At 40.6% G+C, this 24385-nt stretch overlaps 2 protein-coding genes across 6 annotated transcripts in view; one reads left to right on the top strand and one right to left on the bottom strand.

Moving 5' to 3' along the window:
• LOC311017699 (XK-related protein 7-like) overlaps positions 1–7207 on the top strand; it is a 72611-nt gene extending 65404 nt beyond the window's left edge. Inside the window, exons 3-4 of the mRNA XM_084016225.1 lie at positions 4327–4546; positions 5966–7207. Of these exons, the coding sequence (XP_083872351.1) occupies positions 4327–4546; positions 5966–6773 (1028 nt within the window). The 3' untranslated portion in view covers positions 6774–7207. The remainder of the gene's footprint in view (positions 1–4326; positions 4547–5965) is intronic.
• A 12014-nt stretch (positions 7208–19221) lies between these two features.
• Positions 19222–24385, bottom strand: part of mib2 (MIB E3 ubiquitin protein ligase 2) — a 41733-nt gene continuing 36569 nt past the window's right edge. For all 5 annotated transcript variants that reach the window (XM_084015915.1, XM_084015913.1, XM_084015916.1 and 2 more), the window contains 4 exons: positions 24175–24353; positions 23786–23979; positions 22477–22542; positions 19222–21972 (listed from right to left, as the gene is read on the bottom strand). In XM_084015915.1, coding sequence (XP_083872041.1) covers positions 21731–21972; positions 22477–22542; positions 23786–23979; positions 24175–24353 — 681 coding nt within the window. In that variant the 3' untranslated portion in view covers positions 19222–21730. The remainder of the gene's footprint in view (positions 21973–22476; positions 22543–23785; positions 23980–24174; positions 24354–24385) is intronic.

Here is a 24385-nt window from a genome sequence, read left to right on the forward strand (position 1 = left end):
GAAGCATTCAGAGTTCCTTTCACTGGAACTAAGGGGCCAAGCCCAGCTCCTGAAAAGCACCCTACACCATAATCCCCCTCCACCAAACTTTTACACATGGCACAATGCAGTCAGACAAGTACCGTTGTCCTGGCAACCGCCAAAACCCAGACTCGTCCATCAGATTGCCGGATGGAGAAGCGTGATTCGTCACTCCAGAGAACATCTCCACTGCTCTAGAGTCCAGTGGCGGCGTGCTTTACACCACTGCATCCAACGCTTTGTATTGCACTTGCTGATGTATGGCCTGGATGCATCTGATCGCCATGGAAACCCATTCCATGAAGCCCTCTACACTGTTCTTGAGCTAATCTGAAGGCCACATGAAGTTTGGAGGTTCTGTAGTGATTGACTCTGCAGAAAGTTGTGCCTCAGCATCCGCTGACCCCCGCTCCATCATTTTACGTGGTCTACCACTTCTTGGCTGAGTTGCTGTTGTTCCCAATCTCTTCCACTTTGTTCTAATCCCACTGACAGTTGACTGTGGAATATTTAGGAGTGAGGACATTTCACGACTGGACTTGTTGCCACAGGTGGCATCCTATCACAGTACCACGCTGGAATTCACTGAGCTCCTGAGAGCGACCCATTCTTTCATACATGTTTGTAGAAACAGTCTGCATGCCGAGGTGCTGCTTTTATACACTTGTGGACATGGAGGTGATTGGAACACCTGATTTAGATTATTTGGATGGATGTGTGAATACTTTTGGCAATATAGGTTATTTCCATCACTGGCAAAGTGTGAAGGTGCAATATGACAAACTTCACACAGCTAGACTCACAAAAAAAAAAGAAATGAGGACAAAACAAACGCCCTCATAATGTTATAATGTTGCACATGCAATGAATATAACACATTTCTATTTTTGGCAACTTGTTTTCTGTTTGTGTTTTTTAATTTGGACACTTGCATAATACAGAGACACGCCCATTGCCGCTTACATCACCTCAGTGCTGATATGACTTATTAATGAATCCATCAGCCAACCAATCAAATGAGTCAGCTATCAGTGTTGCCAATTAATCATTTCAGTAATATGTTAAGTACAGTCCCAAGCATTTGCTGGTTCCAGTGTCTCCAAATTTTGGGATTGCTGGGCTTTCCAAGCATAGCAAACTGCATCTGTTTCTTTCCACCCATAATCCCCTCTGTTTTGAGTTAATTTCTTCTGTAGCTGTTTTGGTTTATTTTCTTGCAGTTTATTTACTCAGCAAATGGTGGTTGTTTGTTGGGATCACTGGCTGTGGTCTGCTTGGGTTCATATCAGATTCCAACTGTGTTTTTATGAAAGGAAAAATAATTATCAAGTGAAAAATATCAATATCAATATATATTAAATTGGCGTTGATATAAATACATCCAGAGAAACTGCTCAAACCTCTCCTACCGCATAATCCAATTAAGACTCTAGAAAACATGAAACCAAGAAATGCTCTGAAAATATATGGCAAAAAAGAAATATGCAATTAAACACACTGAGAACGAGTAAAACATAAAATAATTTAGTATGTCTGAAATAAACTCATGTTTAAAGCTGCCATCCTGATAAAACATGGAGGAGCGAATTCCAAACCCAAACCTTTAAAGCAAAAGTTTGTTTTATTGGCACAACAATTACTGTTGTTGTTTTTCTATGTTCTAATAATTTTGTAATCAATTTGTATGCCAACAACAAACAAACAAATGATAAAAATAACTAGACAATCTGCATCAAATCAGTACGATGTAGATGTAATAAAGCAAAGCGTCCTGCTTTTTTTTTAGGTAAGGTGTTTTTTAAGAGGAAATCTTCAGAGAGACCATTCATAATGAAATGGTTTCAGCTTATTGTCCCTTTAACCAGTGGCTAGTATGCGGAGAAACAGTCAAAGAAAAGTCAGTCCAAATATGTCCCAATAAGCATCACAGGTTAGTTTAGTTTATTTTTTAGTTTTGAGTAGTATTAATAGTATTGCCCATCAGCTCCAAAATGTCATTCTGCATTTAGGGACTGGTGAACTCAAAGTCAGCTTTCAGCCAGGTGGTTGCTCTGCATCGTCCTCTGCCTTATACTGAAGAATCTGACTGAAAATCCCATTCTCCTTATCGGTGGCTCCGACCAGCCAAGTACTTCATCCCTACCCAACGATTTTCATGAGATTTATCCTCGCTTGTTTCTGCTTTCAAGCTCATGTGAAAGTTGCACATTACCAGGCTTTGGCTCCCAAATCTGACTCATCGCAGCTCATTTGTGACGCTGGCTGTCTTTATGCGCACTAAATTTCTCCAACTGCCTTCTTCCTTTTGAAAGCCAGTCTTGACAAAAGCGGAATCTGGTTTTTGATGGAAGCTTAGAATTTTGTGTAGCAAAGTATTTTGCACGGTAAAAGGATCCCGTTTATGGAGGTATAAGTATATAATCTTTAAACCGTTTCTCTTGTAAGTAGAGTATCCTGTTTGAGAGGGTTTGACTTGGTATAACATTCACATTTCATTTGGCTGATTTGGGCACGGTCTCTCTCTCTCTCTCTCTCTCTCTCTCTCTCTCTCTCTCTCTCGCTTCTCTCTTGCTCTCTCTCTCTCTCTCTCTCTCTCTCTCTCTCTCTCTCTCTCTCTCTCTCTCTCTCTCTCTCTCTCTCTCTCTCTCTCTCTCGCTCTCTCTCTCTCGCTCTCTCTCTCTTCTCTCTCTCTCTCGCTCTCTCTCTCTCTCTGTTATCAGTAAACAAGTGGTGTTTCTTGCCATGATTTTCACGAATGGACTACGAACCATGTCTAATCTGAATGGCTATGATTAACTATACTATATACTAACTATACTATTCGTGTTTTCTGAGGCTGCCCAAAAAACAGGCGAATGTCACTGCCAGCCTTCCTCTTCAGACTGTCCTCCTCGAGAAAACGACCACATAGGTCGTGTGTCAAGCACCGAATTACGACCATATGTTACGTTTCAAAATAGCGCGCCCTCTAGCGGTCAAGTAAATATCGACACTCCGGTGTCTCAGACGATCGCCCCCCCCACACGTCGACCTAAACCTACCCCGATTCCACGACATCTTACCCCCACCCCCTCCCCACAATGCCACAATCGTGGCAGTTTGTGTTTATTGTAGATCAGCACAAGTTGTTATGGTAACAAAAGACTCTATAAAACACTTTATAAAACATATCACGATCTACGCTGATGTAGCCAACGTAGCACTCATACGTAACTTCTTACGTTCTAGTTTTCCACTTTTTGAATATATTTTGAAAGAGATGGTACAGTGTGACATTTGATTAGACCGACCAACAGCTTCACACAGCACACCAACCACACAAAGAACAGCAGCAGCGTAGCCTACTTTGTAGAATCGGTAGTAATAATAATGTTATAATAATTCCAACTTTATGGGCAGTGTACGTTATAATAGCGGCTTTGATATAGTAGAGTATAGAGTATATGCTGTATATCCCTAGAATAATAGGTTGGTCCGAGCCATGAAAGTCCCCTCCAGCCCTACCGTTATCTTCAAAGCAAAAACTTCTTCAGCAGCAGTGTCTTTAGTTTTGTAAATATAAAACATCAGTATGTTTCTGCATGAGAGGAATATTCAAGCGCTCCCCGATCTCTTCATAATAAAAACCCAGGATAATCAAAATAACCCAAAGTCGGTGCAGCTTTTTCTCTGCTCAAACTTTAATGCCTTCTCAGTGTGCTTCATGGCTAATTTGAGACAAGACTGCATGATTAACACACATGAATGTTTAATGCATTTAAACTGTGCTCTGGGCGGCTGGCGGTGCGCCTCACATTAAGAGCTAATGATCATTTGACTTCAGTCGAAACTGGTCCAGGTCCACTCCAAAAACTAGAAATCAAAACCTTTAAAGGGGCTATATTAGCATTTTAGCATCAATTGAGACATCGTGCCATCTGTTGGTTGCACTGAAATCATATTCCCATTCTGATTTTAACTGGCAGTTTGTTCTGGTCCAGGAAAAGAAGTCTTAACAAATACCAGCGAAATTTGGTAGTAATAATGGAATAGTACAAATTAAGCACATTGATACCGCTATCTCTGCAATAAGCTCGACTCCACTTTGGAGACAACTGTGCACAATGACTCTATCAAAGTTTGACAGTTAATTTGACAGTAATATTAGTGTTTAATGTCAGTGTGTATTTGTGATGATTAGACTTTAAGATGACTTTCTTTATTACTCAAATGTCTTTCAATTTGTGCCTCTTCCTGCCCTTCCACTAAATTCTTTCTCTCCCTCCCTCTCCCTCTCTCTCTGTCTCTCTCCATCTATCTTTCCAGGTCTCTCGGCCTCAGCTTCCCTGGTCTCTCTGGCCTGGATGATCGCCTCTTACCAGAAGGTTCTGCGGGACTCCCGCGACGACAAGCTGCCCATGTCCTACAAGGCCGTGATCACCCAGATGCTGTGGCACTTCTTCACCATCGGGGCGAGGACCGTGGCTTTTGCCCTCTTCGCCTCAGTCTTCCAGCTCTACTTCGGAATATTCATCGTCAGTCACTGGTGCGCTTGATATGTGACCTGACTAGATTCTGACACAATGATCAATTATGGCATGCTTTTTAATAGTTTTAAACTTTCTTTCTCTCTTTGTTTCTTTCTTTCTTTCTTTCTTTCTTGCTTGCTTTCTTGCTTGCTTTCTATTTCTAACCAAAATGTTTTATTCTTCAAGTGTTTAACACAAGTTTATAATTAATTCCCAGCCATTCACTGGCTGCATTAATCAAATATTGTATCGGTGATCTTGTATCACAACAGCAGGCTCAGCAATATTAAAAAATCACTTTTTCAAGCAGTCTGTTTAGAGCCTGTAGAAAGTCATACCACAATGTATTCACTGCAAACCATTGTCATTTACAATATTGTGCAGGAAAACAGCTTTCTTAGATAAATCATAAGTATACACTAAATATATCCTCTTTTAACATAAGGCTATTCATGCTCATTATCCATATTATATCACAACAGTCTGGTTAAAACAAACAGCTTTCTCTGCACATTGCTGGTTATTTACCCCAAGGAGGCATTTAATAATGGCTGATTTATAATGTTCCTCCACAATCATTATGATTGTTTGTAAATGTATATACAGTATTTGTGTCTGTTGTGATTTAAAATATGTTAGATGAAATATCCCCTTTTGCCCAAATAATTGATTTACATCATTAAAATTGCATTATATGAAATAACGAATGATATCCTGTGCAACCTCTGCATATATGTGACATCCTGTAATTCGCCATGGTAGTTATTTGTTTGCATCTGTATTACAAGGATATAGTATCTTGTAGTCAAAGACCACTTGTTGTGATGTCTCGACAACATTTCTCCACTCCAAGAGGCTTCGTACTTTCTAATTTCTGAACTTTCTGTAGAGTGGTGCATGAGGGAAGGTTACAAGGTCAGTAAAATTAAAAAAGTTTAACCCCCTACGTTTTATCATAGGGAAGCATATAGAGGTGTCCAAGCAACAAAATGAGGTGCTCAGTGAATTTCATGTCCATCTGCTCCTTATGTTCCTGTGAAACCTTTGGCCATGTTCAGGAGTCATCCTCTGGGATCATAAAGTTCCACAAATTTCATGGCAATTGTCTTCCTCTGGAGTCTGAGCCAGACTTCCACTTATAATTCCTTTCTTAGACAAAACATATCACCAAGACTCACAGAGCTCTTTAATTATCTTGATAAATTAGAGTCATTGGCCAATGCTGTTTTACTAATTGAAATTACAGTGAAGTGAACAGATGTGTAGCTGGAGCATAACATGAATGGTGGTAGAAGTAATGATGTAAAAAATAAGAAAATGTAGGTTAGTATTACTATACTATCTATTACTGTCATTATAAAGTCCCCTTGAAGTTGTCCATCAACTTACCACCCAAGCCTCAGTCACAATACTAGTTTATGTTTAATCTCTTTCAGGTGTGTCATGACCTTCTGGATCATCCAAGGTGAGACCGACTTCTGCATGTCCAAGTGGGAGGAGATCATCTACAACATGGTGGTGGGTATCATCTACATTTTCTGCTGGTTCAACGTCAAGGAAGGCCCCAGCCGCCTACGTATGACCGTCTATTACTCTGTGACGTTGGCTGAGAATGTGGCCCTGACCGCTGCTTGGTACACCTACCGGGGCCCGCACACCTCCGACTCCTACGCCCTGGTGGTGGTGTGCCTGGTGGCCTGCAGCTTTGCTCTGGGAACCTTCTTCATGTTGGTGTACTACTGCTGGCTGCACCCTGATGGGCCTGTTCTAGGCTCGCAGTGGGGAGGTTGTGTGGATGAGGGTGCGGTGGGTGCGGGAGGGGTAGCTGGAGTGATTGACGCTTGTCTCACACCGTCCCAAGGGTCCCAAACAGACATGGTCATTACTAGTCCTCCGAGGACTCTCCCCAGGACTAAAGACACAGGGGAGCCGGTTCCTGGAGAACGAGACAAGGACAGAGATAGGGACAGTTGCCTGCCTGTCTTCCAGGTACGTCCCTCCCCATCATCCTCTCCTGCGCTCCTTCACAGGACCTCCTCTTCATCTCGTGGACAGGAGGGACCTGTGATCCGGATCGACCTCCCGAGGAAGCGATACCCAGCCTGGGATGCGCACTTTATTGATCGGCGCCTCCGCAAGACCATTCTGATTCTGGAGACCACGTCAGCAGTCAGCCCCAGAATACAATACAGGAGTAGTATGATGGGTAGCAAAGAGGTATTAGAATATGAGACAACTGTCTAAGTAAACAGGGGCTCTGAAACTTAAAAGTGCAGTCCGGGACCAAGGCTCAGCCTGAGATCCGTTCTAATCCCAGGACTACCAACGTCAGGAGAAGCATGAAAAGGAGATATAGAGTTCCAGGCAACTCTTGTTGTTTTGTTTTTTTCTAAAAAAAAAAAGGGGTTGTCAAAACTTGATTGTAAAATGTGAAGTGCAATCTGACACCAAAGCTCTCCCCCTAGGGTGCAGTCTGGGAGTAAGTAGCATGAATGAGCCATGGAGGGCAAACAGATTAAGACTGAACTGGGATCTTCGTCTTTTCTTAAAGCTTGGAGGTGAGAAATTTGATCTCTCATCGTGGGACCAAGGAGTGTTAGATTTAGTTTCATCCTGCATTGTTCAGAACAAGCAGTAAAGGGATTGGGGAGCAATGAAGTTGCAGTTTGAGACAACTGAGAAACAATCTGCTGCATGAACTTGAGTCTTGGAACCCGGACACTCTATGGAGACTTACCAGGGGACATTTAGAGACTGGAGTTTGCATGGGACATGCCATCATTTGGTTTGGTAGCAAATTAGATACTGATAGCGAACAGGGACTCACTAGATAATAAATATTGATTTTGTTATTTGCAGGGCAAGATACATCTAGATATCGAGGTTAAAACTGAATTTATTTATTTTGTATTTTTTAGAAATCTCGGATGCATATGACGTTTCAACAGCACTTAATTTTGTATTTCAGTGAAGTAGAACATAACTACAGGAAATATACTCAAAATATTAATTAAATAATGGCTATCTATAATGTAGATATCTCACTTTTCAACCACAGATTGGTTTTAACCAAGATGTCAAGATTTTTTTACCTCCAAATATTGCCAATTCAGTACTGGTTTACATTGTAAGGAACAAAATTACTTTGCAGGCAACACATGCAGTGAATAGGAGTTAATTGGCTTTAGCAAGGAGATACAGATGATGAGATTTCACATCTTTTTTTTATCATCATGCTTCCAGATTGTAGCATGTCCCTCACAAACTTTGGTAGCCGTCCTTTAAGCATTCTACCAGTGGTGTCTAAAGAGAAATTAGTCTAATACCTTGGGCTCAAGTCTCATGACAACACAAGGACGCAGCAAATGTAGACCCACAAGTCTATATGGGTTCTGTAATGTAAGCCTGACATACAAGTGATTACAGTCACCCATCCATACTTCACACAAAAACAGCCATAGCAAAAGTCCCACTGTTAACATCCCAGCTGCTCTGTCACCCAAAACCTGATAAAGGACTTGCTTGGAGAGAAAAACAATCTATCAGGTCTGGACGTAAGGATGTAAGTGGACGACTTCTGCGATGGCTACCACTACATGGCATGCTGTAACTCGCCACAAACAGGCCTGTGATGTACAGTTGAATACATTCAGATGTCAGATATAAGCTATTATAATAAGCTGTAGTTAGGTGATGAATGACTTTTGGATGAAGAAGCTTCATTTACTCATAAGAGTCTAAATGTCGTCCAATTTTTGGGGAAATACATACAATGTAGGTGTATGAAGGATATCATGAACAACCTCATTATGCTATGAAAAACATTTCCCAGTGTTTGTTTTTTGGAGAGAACAGTAGCTGAGGAGAAATGGATCTTAATCACATCAACAGACCATAGTAACCATACACATGCAACGGAAAGTGATAACAAAAGCTTGAAGATGAAGTATCAGGATTGTATTTGCAGGCTGGCGAGTGAGCAAGAGCTGTCGTTGTTTTTGGCTGTCGACTTTTTGAAAGACAATGTTTACAAAATGAAACCATGTACAGGCCTTCAAAGTAGATATTGGTGGGATCAGGTTTGGACTGGTAAGTGAAATCATCAGCCAGGTGACAGGAAAAAAATAAATCTTCTGCTGAGAAATCCTCTTTGCTCCTTTTAAACTGCTGTTGTGATGCCCAGAAGTGAAGAGCTACAACTTGAACCAATTCAGCAGAGCTGATCGGCAACAACTTCAGAGGTCGAAGTTTAAAAGCAGCTGCAATATGTTACTATCAAATAGAAGCAGCTGGATGCTGAGAAAGTCGAGCGTGGTCAGCAACAGTACCTGAAGGAAGAGTTTAAAAAAAAAAACACTACCATCAAAGCTAACTTCTGTCCTCTCATATTACACAACCGATTTCTCTTCGGCAGTCTCTCTTTGAAGTTCTTCGAAAATACTTATTTTTCTTCAAAATCCTTAGGTTCGTCTGTGCATTTTAAGGTGACTTGTGATTTGTTATGAAGCGGGAGTTCTTTAAGTCTGTCCCGGAAACATTTAAACCAATGTTGTGATTGTTTTAGATAAAGGCAACAGAAGATGTTAGCATTTTTAGCAATGCACTGAAAACCATTACATTCCCTATGCGACCGTGATGCATCTCAAAAAGCATGTTCATCAAAACACGTTTGCGGATGCATTTGAGATACTGTGTAGTGATAAAGGCTCCCAGTTCATGATCCAGTTTGTTTGTTGTTAACCTTACGCGCTGCAATTCCAAGATTGTTACATTTACAAGCATTTAGTGAAGGTCAAGGTTCAGGAGGGTCATGAATTCAAGGGTAACTGACACAAGCACAAAAAAAATCCCAAAATATAATGGCACAGTAAAAACGTATATGAAACTGCTATGAACAATGTGTCAAAGACGTTTGGATTGTAGTTTTTACAAAGCAGGACAAGCAACATCTTTGGATGACTCAAAAGGACATCTCAACTTTCATTTTGGTTCTTACCCTTTTCAAAGCTGGTGCAGGCTGTTGTATAGCATCATCATTCAACGTCAAAATGTTTATAGTGTAAAAATTGAGAACGACTACTTAAGTGTTTCATCCAGAGAAAGCTGTTCAAAGTGAATGAACATGTTCACCATCTCCACCCTGACAAACAAGAAGAAGAAAACATTTCCTGTTGATTGGAGCGATGTACTGTTTCCTATGTTGGGTAGTGAAGTCTTCAAAGTTCAAACAGTTCTCCCCTGCTGCCACCTGGGGCCAACACACTATCCAACGCAGGTTGGATTATCATCTTTTATGCTGATTATAGTCTGTGGTGTACATTTTATGTACATTAGGTTGATGGGTAGAGCAGGTCACTAAGGGCAGCTTATATACTTGCTTTTTAACAATGTGTTCAAGTAGAGCAGCATTGTTAATTTACTTAAGTCTACCTGGAGGATTAAAAAGTGTATCCACTTGGGGGCAGATGAGGGCCAAATTATCGCTGGCTGACGAAAGAATATCCAACCTTACTTATTTGAACCCAAACCATGATCTTTTCCTAGCCTAACCAAGTACTTTTGTTGCATACGTAGCCCTAAAAACTAAAAAAGTAAATCAATGTTGGACGTTTGTTTCGCAGAGAGACTGTGTGCATGAAACAAGCAGAAATTGGGCATTTCCTCTTTATTTTGAAAGACATCATGCATGTAAGAACTGATGCTGAACCAGAGTATTATAGTTTGAAGCATATAGGGTCAAGCATCTACAAGTTATGAGTTATAGAGAATGTGTTGGAATATCCTCCTAGAACTTCTAATTCTGAAAACAAAATTAAACATGGTGACACTCGAGGCCGATGCTCAATGGTTAATGTTCTATTAGTTTGTCTTCTAATTTCTTATTGCATTTTGCAGATGAATTGTGTTATTCTCTAATGGTTGAATGGGTACACTGAATGCCCAACATGCACACACCATAGTTAAAAGCAAGTATATACTGTCAGCACTCTGATCTTGACAAGGTTTTTTGTTGTATTCCTAATGAAAACGCCAAGGTTAAAAATGTCCATGTCAGCTGTTTTGGACATGTTTGTCTCCTCTGCAGGGAAACTGCTTCGTCTGTGGAGGGTCGGAATGGAAAAATCAGGAATACAAGTTAAAAATATGGGAAATAACTTGGTAATACAGTAATATATCCTGACAGTGTTGTGTCCGACCTGAACTTGTGGATGTTGGTACAGTGGTGACGGTCACTGCAATGTTAATGGTGCTGCAAAAAAAATGACTATATCAACAATGATTATATCATTTCAAACATGATAATGTACAGATGATGCATATTTCAACCACCCAATCATGGGCCGAGGATGAGGCTTTGCTTTGTCTGATTGGGTAATGAATCAGTCCTTTGTTGTTAAGATAAAATAACAGTAAAAAGTGGTGCATTGGTTATATATCGCCTTGAACAAAATCATGTTAAAAAGTAAGTGAGTTTAAAAACTCAAATCATCTTTTATTAATTGATGCAAGTACTTATGTTTATTTATTTTTGTATTTGTTTTATAACTATTTATCTATTGTTTACTCACTCGGTGGCCGTGTCTTTGGTATGATTCTTATATTAAGATGTAAAAAGTGAAAATAGATTTTCTTTTTTTTTTTACTCATTCTATATATCTGTATATACCAGAGTGGCGCTATACTAGGACGTGTATGTATGAGTATGTGTGCTTTGGTTTGTATGTATGTATTGTATGTACAGTATGTATGTAAGGATGTGCTCTAAGTTCTTTTGATAATGCTGCTTAAACATCCTCTGAGTGAACTAGCAGAAAAATAAACCAGTGGTGATAATATCTATGGCGCTGTTAAAAAAAAAAAAAAGAGCTGAACAAGCTGTGCTGATAACTGTAGATGGGAACAATACTGTAGTAAACATGGCCGAACAGCCGTCGAAATACTCTGCTGTCTCTGTGTTTTCTGTTATTGTATTACAGGTGGAAAGTAACCATTAATTCAGTTATCAAACTTGACTACAGTGTTTAAAGCACCAATACGTAAATATTTGCATTAAGATATTTAGGGAAATATAACTGTATGTTTCACATATTAAAATAATTTCATATTCAGATACAGATTAATAATTTCCATATCTGGCTTCATGCTGTTTGTTATCCTTGTATGACAATATTCTCTTGTATTCCAAGGACACAGGTTGGAGGTAGAGCATGTCGATGTGTGACGCATGTCAGAAATGTTGACATGAAAGAATGATTGTTGTATTGCTGTTGTACATTCTTTAAAAGGTAGGGTTTTCTATTCTCCACAGACACTATTAAATCACATAACACAATAAAAACACTTTTTGAGTGCACAATAGATGAATGAAAAACTATAGTGAAATTTAATAGTGTCAGCAGAAAATACAAAAGCCTAATTTTAAAGAATGCATGACATGTGATGTCTGACTTGTGACACATGTAAACCATCACATCGACATGCTCTACCTCCAGCCTGTGTCCTTGGAACACCAAATGATATTGTCAGGGAGGATAATAAACAGCATGAAGCCAGATATGAAAATAATTCATCTGTGACTGAATATGAAATTATTTTGAAAACCCTCTAGATGGCCTGCTATTAATCTGAAGTGAAATTAGTGTGTGACTATGGACCTTTCCTTTGAAATCAAATCTAAATTTAGAGGGAAGTTAACTCATATATGAGATTTTAAAAAGGGCTTTGGTGTGGGGACAGAATCAACCAAAGAGAGGCTTATTGGATCTATGCCGGGCATGGCCAAACTACGGCCCGTGGGCCAAGTGCAGCTCGTTGCCCTTTTTTAAGTGGCCCAGTGTGAATTTTAAAAATAAAATGGAATGCGGCAACAAATTGGACTTGCTGTATGTACGTTTTACTTTCAGGACTACATGTATGCCAATTTTCTTACAGCCCTGGAACAACAACTATGTCACATTTGAACCCTGGTCTCTGGTATCATCTTGCAAAGCTATACTAACCTCACTTCCACATTAAGATCACAACGCAGAGGCCGACACAGAAACACTTTTACAGGTTTTAGTTATTCCAGAGAGCAAAAACAAGGTTTGCCACTTAGCAGGAATAAAATCCACAGGGCAAAAATCCAAGATACAGTCGATGAAACAAAAGTCAGTAATATTCCAATAGCAGGCAAAAAAAACCTCAAGACTTCCCAAAAACAGGCACCAAGTTAAAATAAGTCAGGTGAGTTCCACTTGGAACGAAGTAAACAGAGGGCAAGACTTACACACACTTTATTGGCAAAAACAGACATGGAAAGTGCAATTTAAATAACCAGAGCATGTGAAACACATTATCTTAAAAACTACACAAAAGTCAATAAAGTCGCCATCTAGTGGCATAAAGAAAATATAACAGTCGAGATCCTGACACTAGTGGTGTCAGTTATTTTTGATAGAAAATTAAATTTTCAATGGTACAGAGGATTTCTGGTCTAAAACCCAAGTTTAAGTTTTTCTTGCAGAGGATCTTATTGTTAACTGCCACGCTTAAAGGTCCCATATTATGAAAAACAGGTTTTCTCTGGTCTCTACACCTGTAAACTGGTCCTCCCTGAGCCTGCCAACTCCCAGAATGAGGAAAACAAGCGACTCCTGCATGGTCTCTGCAGCCCACCCTGCAGTGAGATAGCAGTGTTTCACAATGTCGTCGCTCACAGCTAGACACGCAGATTGCTCTGTTGTTGGTTGTACAAATCAACATAAGTGCTTATCCCAGCTACAGAAGAACAGAAGAGACAGTGGTTGCGTTTCATTTTTAATGACAATGTGCCGGCTATGGTTTGTGTTAGCTTGTATGTGTGTGCTAACCACTTCACACTGGACTGCTTCAGTAAAGAGGGTCAGTACAAAGCTGGCTTTGCCTCGACACTGACCCTCGTAAAAGGATCTGTCCCAACCATACGGGACCCAGCAACTTCACCTGAGCCACATAGGCGAGCCATAGCGATACATCCACCGTAAACATTGGCGCATGCTGCCGCTAGCATAAGCGGCATCGTCACCGTCTCTCTCCAAGTAGACAGACGGAGCTCATTAGCATTTAAAGGTGCAGGCACAGAAACAGCCAGTTCTCAGCAGAGCTCATTTGAGCAACTTTTAGACAGCTGAAATTCGGGACCATGGATGGGTTTGGGGCAATGCATATCGAATACAGTGTTGTTGGACCTCTGACAGCTGTGTGGAATTGAGGAAAAACCAGTTAATATGGGACCTTTAATAATGTTTGGCCTGTGACTCCATATTTTTCTCTATGTGGCCCACAAGCAAAAATGTTTGGCCTGATCTATTCTCTCAAGGCCATCAGGTAACCTGGTCTCAACGTGGATCTCAACCTTTCATCCTGTTTACAGGGTAAGTGACTCACTCTTTATAAATGTTAGATATGTGACTAATTTAGTCACATCCGTTCACTTTCTGTAGTCACGTGTTGCTAAACTCATTCTGTATGTGTTCATATGCACTGATCAACTAATTTTGATTAAAAAAGATCATATATTTTACTGTGTAGTCTGTCTTCCTTTGAAAAGTATGTTTATCTTTCGTAACACATTGAGTGATGCCCTTAGAGGCCAGAGAGTTACAACTCCCTCTAGAGGCCAACAATTATGGTGCAGGCACTTATAGCCCCTCAGAGCTGCACAGTGGTGACGTCAGTGTTTTTTAATGTTCTGTAGCCCATACTAATAAAGGCATTTTACAAAAAAAAACGAGCTGAGTGCCTGAACTATGGTTTTCCTGGATTATTATTGCAATGAGTTGACATTGATGATTCCTTATTTTCATAATAGTCATGTGGAATGAATTAATCTCTTCAGGTCATGTTTATAACATGCACCATGTTCAGTCCCATACTGTTTGTACATTAATAACACATATGCTTTACATAACACATCATTTGAATTTGGAGATAAAACAAACCTCCGTGTAGTGAATGTCATGCATTTCCCTGAAAATGTTACCTGCTAGAGTTGTGGTCTGCTCTCTGCCAATGTTTTGATGGTGATCTGGGACAGCCAACATAGTTCTGGCTTTCATCTCCAGGTATGTGAAATGGGATCTTATAACGTAGCATTGAGCTGTGGTACACCTCCAGAGCTCCTGTGGAAATAGACATAATCACTAACTCAAGAGAAATCTACAATAATACACTCAGTAGAGTGAAGACCTCTGCCAAGTCTAAACAACCCCCTACTTAGCTGTTACTTTCACTTTACTGGGTATATGACACACACACACACACACATGTACACACACAATTCTTTTGATATAACATTCTATACTATGACTTTTTAAAGGCATTTATTTATAACATACTACACTGCTCAAAAAAATCAAGGGAACACAAAACTCACACCAGATCTTGATGAATGAATTATTCAAGTTGAAAATAGAGGTTCTGCTGCTGAGTTGATGACCTTCTCGGGTCTCCTCATGTAACAGCCGGTCTCCTGGTAGACACAGCAAAACTTCTTACGACTTCAGGTATGGATGTGCCATCCTGGAGGAGTCGGACTACTACCAACAGTCTGTGGCCACCAGATTAAAACCATTCCCTTTTTGGGGCATTTGCCTCTCCATTGCACCTGTTCTCACTTCTATTTGCACCAAAGCAGCTGAAATTGATTCACTATCATGTTTAACTAACTTGGTATTACACTGTGAAGTGTAACCTTATGTATATGATTTTTTCTACACTTTTAAATCTGGCCACGATCTGGAAAGTGATGTATTTTGAACTATTATTATTGTGTTGCAGTCTCTTGTGATGATTCTGGTCTCGATGTAGTAGTAAAGCCTTATTGTGTACAAATGGGCCATTCTTTACTTTGTTAGTTGGAACACACACCCTTGGACGTTTTGTGGATTGCATTGCTGGATTTACTGCCAAGTTAAATCCAGAACGGCCCCGTGGATATTAAACACCAGCATGAGAGACACCAAAATGTGCTTCAGTTGGAGTGCTCAGCCTGAACAGACGTTGTGGTGGCATTTCAGTGGGTAATAGTTCCCTGAAGGAAATAACCAATAAACACGTTAATGTAGGCTTCTTCTGCTATTGTAATTATTAATTCCAATAATCGAGACATTGTGTTGCAAACATCTTGCATTGAACAACATATCCCAGTGCAAAGTATTGTACAAATGCATCAGGGTAACATGGTTGAAATGAGGTCATTATTATAATGCCCTGTACAGGCTCAGTCACAATCCCACCAATGTAAAACAATGCACTAAAATATCCACTACCTAAGAACAATCCCACCAACCGGTCTGTTTACTGTTTCAGGTTGGTAAACGTGGTAGACGTTTATGTTAACTCGGTGACCGCTGCAATTTATACTGACGTAAGCTCGGATATGTGAATTTAAACGGCTTTAATTTTAAAATCCTACATCAGGTCGTCTGCTATTAATCTGAAATTAAATTGACTATAGGCTGTTTCCCCTCTGGTCATGTCTTCCCTTTCTCCCCACTCTCCCCTTCTTCTCTTCTCTCACCACTGATAAATGAATACTGCACCAATTAATTGTATTGTAATAAATTGCTTTTATTAGAGTAATACAGTAATTTTAGATAAAATAAACAATGCAGTGATTTTCAGAATCAGAATCGTATTAACCCAGAACAAAGGTAAGATTTAACTTGGGCCAATGGTTCCCAAAACATGTTTTAAAGGGTCATTAAAGACTAAAATATCCAGTAGGCCACAGGGGGTCTTCATATTGTTAACTGTTCTGAGATCCTGAGTCAGTCCTACACTATTACTAGCCTCTGAACTAAATGATTCTTTACACTCATGTCGGAGTTTTATCTCGGAAGTAAAACAAGTGACAGAACATCAATAGGCAGTTATCTCAGCCAGAAAAGCTGTAAAAGACACTATTCTGTAATGGTCACATTCAATGTTCTGTGAGATTACTTTCCATAATTATTTAATTACCTCAATACCAAATGCAAATAAAGACAAGAGAAAAAGGGAAAACTAAAATGTCGACATATTTCTTTATGTATAGCAGAAAGGGGAAAATCACAGTAGCATACAAGTTATGCCTTCCAGCTGTGTAAATGCTGTCATCATCCAAGGACTAATTATTTGGCACATTAGCGTTGCCGGATTTGAATTAGGAGCAGCGGCGTGCATAAATAAATTCAATTATTCATGCAAATTTCCCAGTTGGTCCTGTATTACGTTTGCTGAACCAGAAATGTGAAGCAGATCACTAAGTTCATACAAAAATCTTTTCACACAAAAAGAATAATCTTGCTTTTCTCCTGTTCTGCAATAACTTACACTGTACTGTGAAGTTATTCCCCTTTTCTGCTCTATATACAAACATAATGGTAACATTTACACCCAATGAAAGCTCTTTTTTTCATATTTTCTGTGTGCATGGTAGCGTTCAGTGGCGATCAACAGAGCTTTAGGGGTGCTGAGCACCCAATGATCCCAAAAAATGTTTTAAACAAAAACTGTACATTTTAACGTTATTTTGGACTATCGCTCCCACATTTTTGAATGAAGAACATCAGACTTTTACGGTGACTGGAATCTTACTTTATGCTGAGCAAAAAAGCCACCACTTGGTTTTACAAAGTACTACAAATTAAATTGTATTAAAATTAAAAGATAATGAGGTTTTTCTATTTCTATTGTTAAAATATTAAGTTTAAAGTAAACCATAAGTACTGTCTAGGGTTTTTTGGCCATGTTTAAGCTTGTTTAAAAAAAACAACATGACTGTTGTTTTTTTATATTGCATTTATCTATGTAATATTCTGGGACTCAATTTAGGGGTGCTAAATCACCCCTAAATACAGGCTAGATGCGCTTATGGCAGCATTCTTTATTTTAAATTTTTGTTTTTGTTTTTGTGTGTTTGTTTGTTTAAATTGCACAAAAACTACAGTGTCAGATTGAATGTGTGTTGCACTATGCATTAAACCAAGCTTAACTAACTGTTGTTTGTAGCTTTATCATACAGAGTGGTATCGATCTTCTCATCCAACACCCAGAAAGCAAACCATTAAACACGTTATTATGCAATAATGTTGAAACGTTTTAACTTCCATTTGTCTTCAAATTGTCACTCTTTGTGAATCATCTACAATGAGACACATCTTCCTGGTCCAGCAGGGTAGAAGGAAAACACTGAGGGAAAATGGGGCTGATAGAGGCAGCCTCAACATGAGGTTCAGGGAGCAGATCTGTGAGCAAGAGCGCCCCCTGTAGGAAAACTGAGAGTGGACCGCTGCTGTTCCTCTCCTGTTTTGCCTTGTGTGTGTGTTTGTGTATGTGTGTGTGTGTGTGTGCGTGTGTGTGTATGTGTGTGTGTGTGTGTGTGTGTGTGCGTGTGTGTGTGTGTGTGTGTGTGTGTGTGTGTGTGTGTGTGTGTGTGTGTGTGTGTGTGTGTTGAAACTGATTCAACTACAAATGGACCAACCTTCAGAGAAACATTCACTCACCATCGTTTAAGAGCGACATATTTAAAAGCGGCGAGCTCCATGAATATTTGTGTTGCTGACAGAATGCGGTGTGTTGGTTGGTTAGAACAGCAGGAACTGATTTTACACGCAGCTACCACTAGGTGGTGGTCTTATCACGTGCTGTCAACACGAGCTCAGCTACTCTGTCACACGTCTTACCTGCAGAGATGTATTTCTTGATGCACGTGGGAGGGTCATTTCATTTAAGAAACACTTTTTTTTTTTTCTTTTTTTTTAAGAAAAAACAATTGTTGCTTCAATGTTCAATGGATTATCAAAGTAGCTGTTGATTTTAGAAAAGGATTGGTTTGTTTATGTTTTACTCATAACTGTTAGTCCACCAAACTGTAGGCTACTGACAGAATTATGAATAGCCTACATAACTATAGTACAGGCTAGTCGGGATGCATACAGGCTTCTTTCATATTGGTGTCCTTATAGCTTTTGAAATATATAAGAAATAACGCACATTTGTTAGAGTGCGGCGGCGTTGTAGGTGAAAGGCGTCATCCTGTCTTCAGAGAGGACGTCACTGCGAAAGCGCTGAGTCAGATAAAGCCACGTGAGCCTAAAACAATTAGGACTAGGAGACACGGAGGTGGCACGAAGCGTTTAACAGGAGACGCTGCACAGAAAACATGACGCCTAACTGGGTTACAGCAAACACAACCTTCTGTTTACCTCAACTGACGTCTGTCTGTTTGTTTCTCCCAAAGTGCAGTCGGGGAAAGTTCCATTATAATTACATTAACGCTTAAAAACTCAGTGTTTAACACCAGTACATAATCCGCACACAACAGAAAGAGGGCGCTCTCCTTTGGAGTCATCCTGGAAGAAGTAAAAATAACTTCCAACATGTTTATCTCCTGGTGGGAACCAGTATTAATAATGTGAACGTGAACAATGGTGTCCTTTCATTTTAAGACTTTAAAATCCCTCTTGGGGGTCTGAAAGAAAACGTCTGATTCATGTAACGGCACAAACATGTTTTGTGGACAAAAGTGAGGTCCTGCATCACATGAGAGCTTGTTTTCAGAGTGGTAGCTCAGCATTGCATTCTGGTCACCTGACTTGTCTGCTGTGGGCTTCATTTATGAGACTATTTCAAATGTGTCCTCAGAATATCCTGCATTTTTTTAATGAAAAACAACAGGAAAGACATCTTCACCGAGTCCTTAGAAAACAGTTCCATATTTATTGCAAAATATTTTTGTACAGAATACAACTGAAAAAACATCAACAGAGGAGGAATGGACAGTAAGGCCAACATCAGAACTCCAAGAGCTGAACTGTACAAACACCAATAGTAATATCTGCTGCTTTGTGTTTTTATACATAAATTGTTTCCCGCCCTCACAGAGACCTCCTTAAGGGGGAGGAAAATGAAAGAACTCAAACATCTTCCCCTTTTTCTAAAACATTATTGCCTTTGCCTGTAAACCCACCAACTTACAACACCAACGGACAATCCTTAAAATGTTGAAATTTCCGTAAGAAACCTGTCCCTTGATTGATAATGTCTCATAAAATATAAATATATATACTTGTAAAAAGCTCCAAACAATATGGGACTGATAATATTTAGGAAGTGAGCGTTGCGTCACTCGTCGTTGAGAACACATGGATGTTCGGAGCACTACAGCTAAAGTTAGGAGGCTTAAACCATCAGCTCAACTTCTAACGCCAGCGACTGGGTGTGCCAAGATAACCCTTCTCATTTTGAAGAAAATAAAATGTTGACGTAGTTGACTTCACACTGCTGGAATAATTGAACCCTCCCTTGAGCTTGGAGGGGTTTAGCAAAGTGCCTCTAGATAAATTCGGGCGTGCATGCCCATGCACATCCTCATGCGATTTGGCACCGATGTAAAAGTTCTTTCCCCAAAGTAAAACTCGTCTCAGTCTCTCCGGCTCCTTCTCTTCCATCTTTTTTTTCATTACACATTAAAAAAAGGCAGAGTGAGACAGGATACATTTTTCTTCCCCGACATTCAAATGTACATCTTTTAACAATGGCTCTCCCGAATTTTGGGATCTAATAAAGACAAAAAGAAAACGTCCTGTCTCTGGAAGTTTATTATAGAAAATTAAAATTAAATAACGATTAAAATAGATAGGATTTTTTTCTCATATGCATAAGCCCTTCAAGAAAATACACCGAAACATTAGAAAGGATGAAGATGATATACAATCCAGAACTCCAGAGGAGAAAAGGGGGGGTTTCTTTTGAAATGACTCCATTGGGAAGGTGACGTGGAACTAGAAGTGCAACACATCAATGTCACGTTTTTTGCCCTTCTGATTCAAACATTACATCTGGTGGATAAGAAAACACGAGTATCCGCTGCTCATTGGGCTCTCTACACCAGCCAGGTGACACACAGACTGTGGTCTTCGGACACAAACAGGCAGACTAACACAAGGCTTTAAAGCTGATTGGTGCGTCTGGGATGCTTCAGGATATTTTTTAGCATTTTGTGGTTTTTTAGAGGGGGGGTTGAAGGAAAATGTCAGTTTTGTTGCAGAAACTATTCTGCAAACATTCATTTTACGAATGAGAATGAAATTTCACTGAAGGCTAATAAAGTGAATTGTAGATCACTATGTAAAACGTTATGACCATTTGTTTCAGTGACCCTCCACTGAAATGATCCGATACACTGTAGCTCTGTAACGGTGGGTGTCTTTGACCTGTTATGGATATCACAAGTGCTTTTAATGATTTGATACCCTGAGTAGAGGACATAGGCTTGGGGTGAAGTTCAGTAGAAACAAAAACATTTTTTTGCAAGCAAACACCAACTGAAAAAAGGACATTACTAAGTAACAACACCTTTCACACATAAATAAAAATCTGTACTGATCGGTACAGTAAAAACCACAAATGTAACCAGAGAGAAATAAAACAACAACGACAACAAATCACCCATGACAACACAGTCGTTTTCAGCTTTACAATATGCATATATTCATGCATAATAGTATGTATTTCCCCTTGCATACAGGCGAGTGGTTGGGGACTATATAGAGAGCCTTTAGTTATACCAACTCCCTCTGCAGAGACTAACACTGATTATTAAGAGATTGGTACAAATGAGAGCAAACATAATTCACAGGACAGGCTGAGGGGCGAAAACACAGGGTCTGATTTTGCGCAGCCTTGTAAACAGAGGAGGCCAGACAGCCAGAGAGGATGATGGGTAACAGACATCCACTTAAAGCAGCAAAGATAGGATAGATTACAGGAGGTGGAGGCTGGGTGAGAACGAGGAAAAGAAGAGGTGAGGGGCCTTTTTCTCTCTCGGCTTCCCAATCAAAGTACTAAAAGTGGCAGCATCGCCTCACAACTTTGCCTAGTCTGCTTCCCATCGGGCTCAGCTGAACATCAGTTCTGAGGCTGAAAATTAAGCTTTCAACATGTTCCCGTCAGCACTGCTCGAGAGGGGAACTACTCAAAATGTAACTAACAGTGGACAAACAGCAATGTAACACAGCATCTTATGGTAAAGCAACCTATGGGCTGAATGAGTATTCGACCGGGGTGGAGAGGGATGAGCAGGTAGAGGTCACTGGGTCTTCAAAAGGTAACAGCTGCCCACACCTACCCCGACTCCTATGCATCCCCCTCCGACTTCCTCTTTGGGTTGTTATGAGCTGAGAGGACAGAGAAGCTCAGACGAATAACTGGATGCGCTCGCGGATGGTCTGCCGGCAGATGGGGCAGGTCTTGAGCGCGGCGCTGCAGTCGATGCAGGAGGCGTGTCCGCACTGGAAGACCAGCTTGATGTGGTTGTCGATGCAGATGGGGCAGGTGATTCGCTCCTCCATCTGCCGGTAGCGAGACTGCAGCTGCTCCAGCAGGTTGTGCTGCTCCGAGTTCTCGGTGCCGGGGCTGCAGTCCACCTCGGTTTGGTCTATGGAGCAATGAAAAACTGTGTTTACAGACCCAGACAATCCCCGTAAGTTGCTTGTTTCCTGATGTGGTTCCTGTGCGACTGGTTCAAAGACAATAAGGCTGTACACTACAGCAACACCATGGATTTAACATTACTCAAAATGTCTGACAATTTCATTGTGGCTTATCCTCGACAGACACAGGTGTTATAATCTACCACCCAAAGCTGCGTCTGACTGACGCCTCAAGACTCGTGATACAGACAGACTTGCTGCACAGTACATACGTTACATTAAAATCATCAAAAAACTCCTGACTAAACATTAAATCAGTCACAACACTAAATTTGGATTTCTAAAACATACAGTGTGTGTAAAAAACAAACAAACCCAGAAATATAAGTTGTCAAGTCACTATTACATGCATGAGTAACGTAAATGTGAGTATAAGACCTTTACTATTTTGTAATGTCCCCTTCTTATCACCACGTCCCAGTTAACAAGAATAAGAGGATTCTTCTTACCTTGCCTAATTTTCTTGGTGATTGTGACTTGGCATTTGATGCATTTCTTCATTCGATGGGCACACTCTGTTCAGACAAAAATCAGGTCAGTAAGGACATACAGATGAGATAGAAAAAGAATACAACAAAAAAGAGCTGACGGTATAAATCATTTCTCCACATTAGGAAACATCCAATATAGTAAGCGATTGCCTGGGTCCGGACCTTTGAATCGTCTAAAAAGTTGCTCATTCCCAAGAGCTTAAAACTCTGGTCCACTTCAGCTCCATTGATTTAGACACGTTTTTTTTCCTAAAATCAACAAATCAGCTCATTGGTTTTACCGACGCTGAGCAGTAGATAGTTCTCTGAGTTCTCTGCCAGATTGATTTCCTCGCTCTATGACTTCTTGTTTGTAATCAGGCCGATGACGGTGGTGTCGATAGTGTCACCTGCAAACTTCACTACAGTTCTCTTCACGTTGGGGGTAGCAGTCGTGGATGTACAACATGAACAGAAGGGGGCCGAGAACACTGCCCTAGGGGGCTCCGGTGTTCGACACTAGGGTGGAGGAGGTGTTGCTGCCAATCAGAACTGCCTGGGGTCTGTTTGTGAGGAAGTCTAATTACCAGTTGCAGAGTGAGGCACTCAAGCCCAGAGTGCTGAGGAAATTGGGTTGAATGCTGAGCTGAAATCAACAAACAACAGTCTGATGTAGGTGTTGTTATTTTTCAAAATGTGTGAGGATCGGCATCCTTTGTATCAGTTTTTATCTGACTCTGTATCAAAACTGGTGAGGGTCCAGGCTGGCTGGGATGTTGTTTTTGATGTGCTGGAGAACCAGTTCCTCAAAGCGCTTCATTAGAATGTGGGTGAGTCATTTAGACTGGACTCTAAGGACTTTAGAAGTTTGATGGTGGCTGTGACAGTGATATGTTGAACATTTCAGTCATGACCTCACTGATGCATTTGGGCTGCTGAAAAATACTTTTATTATTGAATTTGACCCCCTTGATTAACATTAATTTGAAATATAAGACATGTCCACGCCGTCATAGTCTATAACACAGATTCTGTTGTCATGGCTACACATCAACTGTTGACTTCAAATGGCATTAGATTCAGGCGGATATGTTGGTCTCTCGGGATTGGTTAGCCAAAATGTATTCCCCGCCATGGAAAAGTGAGGGCAATGCCAGAAGGAAGAGAGTTTAAGAGTTGACAATTCTGTCAGATATTAGACAGCGAAGTAAACCCATGATCTGTTGATAACAGTGTGGCCCTTTGCTGCCATTGGTTTCACCAATTCCATCACCCAGTCTCCACCCACCTTCACAGGCCACGCTGTGCTGGCAGGGGCAGAAGAGAACCAGCAGGGCCAACTCGGAGCAGATGAGGCATTCACTGGGCCCCGGCGGTGTGGGAAGAACCAGGTTGGTCATGGTGTTTGGCGTAGTGTGGACCCGCCGCAGGCTGGCGCTGCTCAGGCCCTGTCCACACGTGATGGCCTGCAGACGCTGCAACCTGACAGGCAACACATAGCTGTTACACACAAAACCAAGCTCAAGTTTTTCACATAAAAATGGATTCCCACACAACAACACTTGTGTCGTAGCTAATTTCTCCTAATCTAATGAACTCAGGTTTATCCATCCAACATATTTAGTGATATTATCCAAAGGCATTATGAATGATAGAACTGCTTTTAGAGACACCTACCTGTGTTTCTCAGAGAAGCTCTTGATGAGCTGCAGCATGGTGGTGTCTGCCACCAGGTCCAGGGGACTCTTTCCCTTGTGGTTGGCGTAGTTGATGTCAGCCCCTTCCTGCGCTAGAAAACAAGCGATTGCTGTCCCAACACTCAGTTCGGTATTCCCCAGAAGACCTGAAGCGCTCAACTGTGGATACACATGATGGCGATTGGAAGAAA

The sequence above is a fragment of the Eutrigla gurnardus genome (genome assembly GCF_963514095.1).
Source record: "Eutrigla gurnardus genome assembly, chromosome: 8".
NCBI lineage: Eukaryota > Metazoa > Chordata > Actinopteri > Perciformes > Triglidae > Eutrigla > Eutrigla gurnardus.